Below are 10000 nucleotides of genomic sequence, written 5' to 3'. Positions count from 1 at the left end.
TCGAAACATGTCAGGGAAAAGATACATGTCTTAAGTAAAAGAAAACCTCAAGTGGTGAGTTCTAAAAAGAGATAATTAACATTGGTTTCAGTATTCAAGACCAGTAAAGGTTTTGGAGTCAATGGAGGGTATACGGTATACAGTATCTCCCACCCCATGCAGGAATGTACTGTACATGTGTCTTGATATATGGCAATTAGTAACACAGGTCTTCGATCAATAACACAATCAGCTCTTTAGTTTCTACCATGGTGCTCAACTAATGACTGCTGACGCGAGTTAACAAGATAGCATGTGTGGTAAAACGTAAGTGTGTGTGTGGGAATGTGCATGCATGTGTCTGTTGAACCATGAATATGCATCTGGGTGGGTGTGTGTGTGTGTGTGTGTGTGTGTGTGTGTGTGTGTGTGTGTGTGTGTGTGTGTGTGTGTGTGTGTGTGTGTGTGTGTGTGTGTGTGTGTGTGAGTGTGTGCATTTGTGTGCATTTGTGTGTGTGTTTGTGTACTGTATAGTTTTTGTGTGTGTGTGTGCACATGTGTGTTTGTGTGTGTGTGTGTGTGTTTGTGTGTGTATGTTGTTTGTTCATGTGTGTGTGTGTGTGTGTGTGTGTCTGTATACAGCACATTGTACTGTGTATATCTGACTGCTGTACACATGTGCCTTTGTTCCTCATCTGAAGGTCAAATGTGTCCATTGGCAGACAAGAAGTGAAGGAGTTTGTGTGTGTGCACTTCAATGTGTGTGTGTGTGTGTGTGTGTGTGTGTGTGTGTGTGTGTGTGTGTGTGTGTGTGTGTGTGTGTGTGTGTGTGTGTGTGTGTGTGTGTGTGTGTGTGTGTGTTGCTGACCTCAGGGTCATGATGTGTCCATTGGCGCAGAAGCAGGTGAGGCATGCACCACTGTTCAGCACCACCACGTCGGCCCGCAGCACGAAGGAGGCCTCGGTGATGTTGTGCTTGGACACGACGGTCTGCGAGGGCAGGGACAGCACCTTGGCCTGCTTCTCCGAGCACAGCACCGCAAACTGGCTGTCTCGTTCCACCTCCCCTCCACCTCCTCCTCCTCCTCCCCCTCCGCCACCACCGCAGGGCGAGGCCAGGCCACCCCCGCGCCGACGCCTGGTACGCTCCTCCTCTGCCGCATTGGGCTCGTACCACTGCTCGTACGGGGAGCTCTGGAAGACGCCGGCCGCGTCCAGGAAGGCCATGCGCAGGATGCCGCCCTTCATTCGGGCCAAGGTACCTGGAAGTGGTGGTGAGGGGGTTGGGGATGCAGTGGGGAAAGGAAAATGAGAAATGGGGGTGGGGGGATAAAGAGAATTATTATTATTATTCATTATATTATAGGATAGTTTTTCCACTGTTTTATTTAGCAGGGTTTACATACAATACTTCCCTTACTGCAAGTTGGAATTTGCTGAAGCCTATTGCGCCCAACATGCTTTGTCATAGGTACGGTACAGTAGCTGTGGGTCCATTATTGTATATGTGACATTTAAAGTGTTGATTTGCATAACCGTGCACACACACAGCCGGCGTTGAAAGACCTAAAATGCTGCTGACTCCTGCCTGGAAAGCACAGGTGAGGGGCGATGAACGCAGCAACCTGAAGCGTTCGACCAGGGACCTTGTGACCATCCAACATTCCATTGCCTGACGCCTGCTGGTGCCAAGCTCTTTACATTTTTATCTGAAGTTCAACTTCTGTTTTAACTCTTTTGACGCCCTTCGCACTTGAAACACTTTTGCAGCTTTTGACGTGTCTCCCACTTACTTTTCCATACGAAGTCAATTACTTCCCCCGCTTCCCACGCGTTCAACGCTGGCGGTGTGATCGCACGGTAACGCACGGTGGCACAAATACACCCACCGCTGGGGCAAAGCAGCAGTCAGCTGAGGAGGACTGTGAGCAGTGAGGTGGCCACCCATAGATTTAGATTAGATTAGATAACTTTTATTAGCACTCACACTGTAAAACACTGTAGCCAGTTAGATGTGGAAGAGTCATTTACCCTGCTGCCTTAAGTTTTTAAGTTAACTCAACTTCAGAAAGCCTCCAGTTGAGTTAAGCCTGAGTTGAGTAAACGTGCAAACTTAAGGCAGCAGGCCAACTTATCATTTTTGGTACTGTGTCTTGATGTTGTAAATGTACAACGTGGAGCCATAGAATTGTTTCTTATGCTCATTTCTACCCTAATGTGTACCATTCTGAGCTACTGGTGGTGGAGGTGTGTTTAAATGGCGGCGCTCGTATCAGCAGCGACCTGAGAGTACTTGTACAGTGTATTCTTGAACGCAATTTCGTTGTCAAAACTCGTTTTGGTCTATGACAAATAAAAGCTCTTGATTCTTGATTCTCTTGATTCTTGATTTACATTTCACTGGCTTGCAATGTTTTATAGTGGAAAGGCAGATTTGATTTGCAGTCAAGAGATCTCCACTCATACAATACATTTATAACGTTTAGGACACCATAGCATATAAACATTTTACACTGAACATTTAGACACACAATATCAAATGCTATGCATCCTAGTAAAAAAGACATGGTGTCACATATAGTGATACGGATTAAAAAAACAAACTTAGTACATGGGTAGACATCTATACATGTTCGCCCGGATATTAAATATTACATTTATTTAAGTTGGAGCATTTGGATATGTGGCGACAATCTCACTGTTGGGATCCCTTGGATCCCTTGAATAGGCACTCATGTATCCATCAATAGCCATGAATAAACCAAGCCAAATAATATATTCAAAATATCAAAATATGCTAACCAGCTGTTGGGCTTTCAAGTTTCAAGTATTCAATGTATCCCTTGGATACGCTTGTTTCTATGTGTTGATATCCATAGGCCTAAATAAACCAAATCAATCCAATCCAAACCATTTCAATCCAATCCAATCCAAACCAAGTGGTAGCCTGTGCTTTTTGCAAGTTATGCCTTGTGTCTTTCCATAAATAATCCAAACCTAATCGAACCGTGCTCACCGCTGGGAAAGCCAATGATAGTTTGCAGCAGCATCTGCATTCACAAGTTATCCCTTGGATATTTGGATACTCTTGTGTCTATTGATGTTCATATATACACGTAAATCAAAGCAAACCAAACCAAACTATGCTTACCGCTGGGTGAGACAATGTTGGCTGCAGTTGCCGCTGCATTCACAAGTTGTCCCTTGCATACTTGTGTCTATTAATATCAATCAATGAACCACACAAAACCAAACCAGGCCAAACCAAGCCAAGCTAAGGCAAGCCAGGCTAAGCTAAGTCAAACCAAAGCACACTCACCAAATCACTGGGTGAGGTGATGATGGGCTGCAGTAGGCTCTGCTCTCCAGCAGGGATAACCGCAGAGATACACCAGCGGCGACGCGATTCAAGCGACAGAGTGTAGCAGCAAGCGATACGAGAGATTGAGGAGACTGGAGTATGTCCGTACAGGCAGAAGGCAAAGCATTCAAGCATTCCCATTGGCTGTGGTCACTGACCTCTATACAGTCATTGGCTGTCGCGGCTTGTCGCCGAACCGCGTCATAGAAAGTTGAAAAGATTTCAACTTCAAATTGTCGCGCTCGTCGCGCAAATCGCTCTAGTCTCCAGAATCGCTTTTGTCTCTCGACTCAATACAAAGTCAATTACTTCCGTCGCTCGACTCGCTCAGATCGCCGCTGGTGTATTTCTGCGGTAAGGCTGGAGCAATGTGGGGTTAGGTGCTTTGCTCAAGGACATTTATTTCAGTCCTGGATGAGGGTGCAGTAGGAGTTCACCCACCACTGCATTCACCCCGGCAACCTTTCCAATCGCAACACCAACTCCCTAACTATATGATTAGGTCACTGCTGCACACATGGATACAGTTCATGGTAGCAAACCAAACCAACTCATACCAAAGCCAAGCCAGGCCAGGCCAAGCCAAGCTAAACTAAGCTAAGATAAAATAAGCCAAGATAAATTAAGCTACGCTAAGCTAAGCTAAGCTAAGCTAAGATAAGCCAAACCAAACCAAACCAAAGCACACTCACCGCTGGGCTGGGCAGTGATGGGCTGCAGTAGCCTCTGCTCTCCAGCAGGTGGTAGGCTGAGGGTGACAGTGAGCACGGTGCCCACAGAGGTGCCCACCCACAGGGCGGGCTTGGGGCCGCCACCCTCCGACCGGCGTGCCATGGTCTCGCAGAAGCAGAGCGCAGCAATGCCCTCGCGCACCTCCCGGTCGATGCTGGTCACGCTGGAGCTCCGCGAGCGACTGAAGGAGTTGTCCCGGTGGTCTAGTGGGGCGGGTGCCCGCGTGGGACATACAGAGAGTAGGACAGTAGTCGAGAAAAGAAGAGAAGAAGAGAGGAAGAAAGATAACGCACCCATACATGGAGGGGGACAAAAAAGGCTGGAAACCCGAAACAAGATGGCGGTTGGATGCTGTTGTATGCAGTATAGTACAGTACGGTGGCTGGTGGGGAAGAAACAAACACAGAAGAAGACAGAAGAAGGTGGGTTCACGACGGATCGATCACAACAAGGCACTCTCAACTGGATACATGCAGTGTGTGTTTGTGTGAGGTGGGGTTTGGATGAAGTCTATTGAACACACACACATATACGCACACGTATACGCACACGTTCACGCGCACACACACACACACACACACACACACACACACACACACACACACACACACACACACACACACACACACACACACACACACTTGATGACTCATGCATGTGCTGATTCTTGGTCATGCTTGTGGAAAACTCGTCCACATGCTCCGGTGACTCAGAATGGAGCTTCTCCATCACAGAGCCAAGCAGACCTGCTTGGGCTGGGCTGTCAAAAGCAATTAGTGTATTACAACTACAGTATGACTACTGCAGCCAATACTACTATACTGCTATTACTATTACTATTACTACTACTACTACTACTACTACTACTACTACTACTACTACTACTACTACTGCTACTTCCACAAATAAATAGTAACATGGTTAAAAAGAAAACAAAATAATAACAACAATATCATCATTATCATCACCATGGTCCAAGGCTGGGATTGGCAAAGCCCAAAAAAACAGGAAAAGATACATGGCACGATACAGTTTTTTAATTTTATCCCTGCATTTTCGGCATTTCAGGAATTCCTGAATAACCAAATGTATGAAAAGGAGAATGATAATTCTGCTGCATGAGGGAAGCAGCTTTTGAGGTTTATACACAGTGAAAATGCGATATAAACTCAAAACTGCATTTTTCTACGTCGCCTTGCCACAAACAAACACCACCCAAAATGCTTGCATCCACCCGAGGAAGGCAGGCTGGCTGTTTGTGGAGCACAGCTTGTGTTTGCAGCATACATGTGGCAGGAAACGCCTGCTGAATATGTATTCTCTTGGCTTTTTGAATCAACCACCTGCTGTGACAATAATACCTCTTCCACGAACTCCATGTCAGAGGCTTTGCATATAATAATATAATACTATGTCAATCTATGGTTTTGCTGCACATGCATAATTATGTATGATGCATACCTGTAATAATATAGAATGCACAAGCGCCAGGGTTTTTTTTTTCAGCAAATAACATGACACAGTCATTAGATCTGCAATTAATGCAATACTTAATGAAAGTCACATAACATGATATTATGTAAATACATTCCAGAGGATACCACTAATGTTACGGCCAATGTCAGACGTTAGTTTTACCACCTTCAATGATTGTAAAACGTGATAACTCACTTATAGTTCACACCCTTATTACCCTTATTTCTGTACATTTAGCTGATTTAGCTGTTGTGATAACATTACATTTAGCTGACATACTTATACAGAGTGGACAACGGCAAACGTTGCTTTGCTCTGTCTGACACAAAAAAACGTTTTTTCTTGAAAGCAATAGCACTCTTCCTTCAGTGTCCAGGGAATTATATATGTTTGTTCTGGGACAGACCATTGAAAGCAAGTCAGGTAAAGCAGGGACAAGTGGTGCCACTATGGAGGCGGAGAGTGTCCTTCTGGAGCTCTGCAGGGCTAGTTGCATTGATTAAGAGCACTTCAGTCATGGAGGAGGATGGTATGAGAGCACTTGTTATTCCCTTCTTTTCCACTTTATTCGACAGGACAGTGTGAGAGGTGGACAGGAAGCAAATGAGGAGAGAAACGGGGAGGGATCGGCAAAGGACCAAGGCCGGGAATCGAACCCAGGTCAGCCGCATGGTAGATAAGCGCCCCACCAGTTGGCCACGGGAGGGCCTATTATTTCCTTCTTATCCATCTGACTATTACTGGGTGATATGGAAAAAAAGTATATATCGTGAAAGTATATGTATATAATCTCTATTTATTTTCTATGTATTGTGTTGTGTCGCAAAACCATGTTTCTTCGAAATTAATCTTTTTATTATTCTTTTCAGTTATATGAACTTAGAGTGTGTATAATGACAAAACAAAATGTTATTGAAGTATATTATATTGTATATTAGCTGAACTAATTGATGAAATTAGTTTATCACAATAGAAACAATGGAGGAGAAAGGGCACGATAGACGCCTTTTTTTCTCACAATAATGTATCGTCATATCACTGGCCCTACACCCTGCACTCCTTGGGCAAGACCAGGTACCACTACCAGAGGGCAGCGGTAAGGCTAAGCGGTAAGGGCGTCAGACTTGTAGCCCAAAGGTTGCCGGTTCAACTCCTGACACGCCAGGTTGGTGGGGGGAGTAGCTAACCAGTGCTCTCCCCCATCCTCCTCCATGACTGAGGTACCCTGAGCATGGTAAATTACCATCCTGCCGCACTGCTCCCTTGGGGCGCCATTGTTGGCTGCCCCCTTGCATGGGTGAGGCATAAATGCAATTTTGTTTGTGTGCTGTGGAATGCTGTGTCACAATGACGATGGGAGTTGCAGAGGGCTTTCACTTTCCCCTACCACAGGGGTCATTGTCCTCTGATCACCATGGAACTACATCCTAAATGTAATGTGATAACTTCAGCAATTATAAGCTCTAAATACACTATTAAAATGAATACCATCTTTCAATATTTTACCCATGGGTTCAAATGCAATCAGAGTTCAATTTTTCAGAAACAATTTAAAACGCCATTTATTTTATAGCGTGCAGTAATTTGAGAAGTAATAACCACTAAAAAGTTCTCAGAGGTCTATCATATCAAAACATGAACTGGCCATGGATATAAGAAAATTACAACTAGAACTTGCCCACCGAGGAGGTAGCACTAGTCTAGCTGTATGGCATATGTATGGCATATCTTGGCTTCTTGTCCCAAATGCTATTCTACTGCAGGACTCAAACTTTTAGGGCCTTCCAATGAAGAGGCAGGCTAGCTGGCTAGACATTTGTCCATGGCTGCACACCAGCTGCCCAAAAGCTTCATCACTGCATTGGAAGCCTTAGGGTCGCGGGACGAACGCGGTCTTTCTGCCTAGTTTCGGACGGCGTGTTTTTCTCTGCCTTGCACACTGACAGCGTCGGCCTGCGCGGCCAGTCCTGTTCAAAACCCCCTCACAGCCAAAGCTAGCGTGCTACAAACCCCAACTCCGGTGAAGTTGGGACGTTTGGTAAACAGTGAATAAAATCAGAATAAAATCATTTTCAAAACATTCAATCTATTCATTAGATGGAGAATAGTGAAAAGACAACATATTAAGTGTTAAAACCGAGGTAAAATATTGTTTTGGGGGACATATGTACTCATTTCTAATTTGATAAATCCAACACGTCTCAAAAGACTTGGGACGGGGACAATAAATGGCAGCAAATGTTGAGGAAGACTAAAAACAAAACAAAACAACACTTAACAGTTAAATACATTAACCGATGAGATGATTTTATATAAAAAAAAAAACAGTGTTAATCTTGGACATGATTTCACCAGCTTAAATGTTGGGTGTATTCCTTGTCATGTTTTGCAATGTTTTCCTTTCCGTAGTGCTTACAGCGTGACAGGTCTTGACCGAAAGCCCACCATTTTATCACCTGCTGGTCCTTATGATGGAGCCAAACTGTTAAAACATAGTAGAGAATGCAATTTGACCTTACTATGTGGCAGTAATCGAAGATCTTCCTTCAAAATATAATGCATGAGTGGCTTTTCATGCTGTTTAAAACCCATTTATACCATTCAGCACTGTATTTAACTCTACAGATGAGTGAGAACATCTTAACCAATGCACTACTGCACCGGCATGCCATCATGGAGGCTGACTTTTGAAGTTAGCACTAACACAAGTTGGATGGTCCATTTTCACTGTAGCACAGGATGTGCAATGCTCTATTATTGTCAAAAAGAATGGACTTCTACAACTTCTGCTGACTTCTGTAAGCAAAGGACAGTTTCCCATGTCTTCTGGGTTTATTTCAAGTGAGCTCAGGTGCTTAGGAGAATGTTACACCCCTGTATCATTTGCACGCATTAAGCATTCTTAATATGGTCAATTTTCAATAGCTCTATCACTCCAGGAATTAGAGTGAGACTACAGCCAATATATATTTCATGATGTCATGAACCTATACAGTGATTTTAGTAACAAAAATATATCTTATATACACTCAATCGTGGTAAATCAAAGGGAATTCAAAAATGTATGTAATAACTATGGTAATTATTCCCTTTGCATCTTTAATTCTGAGTGACTCAGCCTCTCTGTGATGATCTTATACCTGGACACCTATATTGTCCGTCAGTACAATTCATTTTGAAATGTTCTTCTTTGATGTTTTATCTTATTTGGATGTTAACTAAATTTCACTGATCCCCGTCCCAACTTATTTGAGATGTGTTGGATTTATGAAATTAGAAATGAGTACATATGTCCCCAAAAAGAATATTTTTTCTCGGTTTTAACACTAAATATGTTGTCTTTTCACTATTCTCCATCTAATGAATAGATTGAATGTTTTGAAAATGATAGCATTTTGATTTTATTCACTGTTTACCAAACGTCCCAACTTCACCGGAGTTGGGGTTTGTACTTTGTCATTCATTTGAATGAGACACCGGCGGTCGCCGGCGTGAAAAATACGCAAGTTCTATTTTCCAAATGCAGTGCAGCGCGGAGCCAGCTCCAGCGCTGCTGACGCCCGACTACCGCCGGATGGTGTGTAAGGACAGATGTGTTTCAATGTATTTTCACCGACGCCGGTAAAAAACGTGGCCGTTCCGCGACGCTTTACCGCCCTGGTGTGTAAGACCCCTTAGAGTTTAGGGGACAGCACAAGACAACAGGCCAATACTGTTTCATACTCATAAGCTGTTCACCTTGTACAAAGAAGACACTGCACGGTACAAGCATGATAGGCCTACATTTTTAAAATTCACATTTTGTACATAGTACGAACCCAAATGTTGTGTAGGTTTACATACACACATATTTATCTGAGTTACACTTTGTTTTAAGGTGCCTGCTACATTTATTACAGGTCAACAAGGTATGTACAACAAGTAACAGGGTTTAACATTGACTACCTTCACTGTGCCACTGTATAAGTACATCATGTTTAATGTTAATGTATAAGTACATCCTGTTTAATGGTGATACGTAGGGATCAACTAAACTAAAATTAACCTTAAAATAAAGTGTTACCCTTATTTGCAAAATCATGGTGAAACATGTAAAACAAGGACAGGCCACATTTCCAACATGTGCATGCGTCACCTGCCACACATGCGGGGAAGACGTTAGTTACAATACAATAGGGCACACTTCACTCCATTCACTGTGAGTCAGTCACACGTAAGGTACACACAAACACCCATCATGCTTCTGCATGCCAAAGTATGTAAAATGTGTTGACACAAACACGGGCAAACATTTTGTTGTAAGATGTACCCTAGGCATCATTTCCCCACCCCACACCATACTCAAAAAGATGGTGTCTGAGACTGCAGGGAGGGGACCAACACTCCAGCCCGCTGAAGCCAATGGATATATACTACAGTAGACAGACATTGGCTGAAGCATGGGCTTCTGGG

At 43.7% G+C, this 10000-nt stretch overlaps 1 protein-coding gene across 1 annotated transcript in view; it reads right to left on the bottom strand.

Moving 5' to 3' along the window:
* stxbp5a (syntaxin binding protein 5a (tomosyn)) overlaps positions 1 to 10000 on the bottom strand; it is a 199729-nt gene that overhangs the window by 10023 nt on the left and 179706 nt on the right. Inside the window, 2 exon segments of the mRNA XM_063223024.1 lie at positions 848 to 1241; positions 4033 to 4318. Of these exon segments, the coding sequence (XP_063079094.1) occupies positions 848 to 1241; positions 4033 to 4318 (680 nt within the window).

This window comes from Engraulis encrasicolus, chromosome 18, assembly GCF_034702125.1.
Source record: "Engraulis encrasicolus isolate BLACKSEA-1 chromosome 18, IST_EnEncr_1.0, whole genome shotgun sequence".
In the NCBI taxonomy this organism is placed as follows: domain Eukaryota; kingdom Metazoa; phylum Chordata; class Actinopteri; order Clupeiformes; family Engraulidae; genus Engraulis; species Engraulis encrasicolus.
This window is presented reverse-complemented; position numbering and strand designations above follow the sequence as displayed.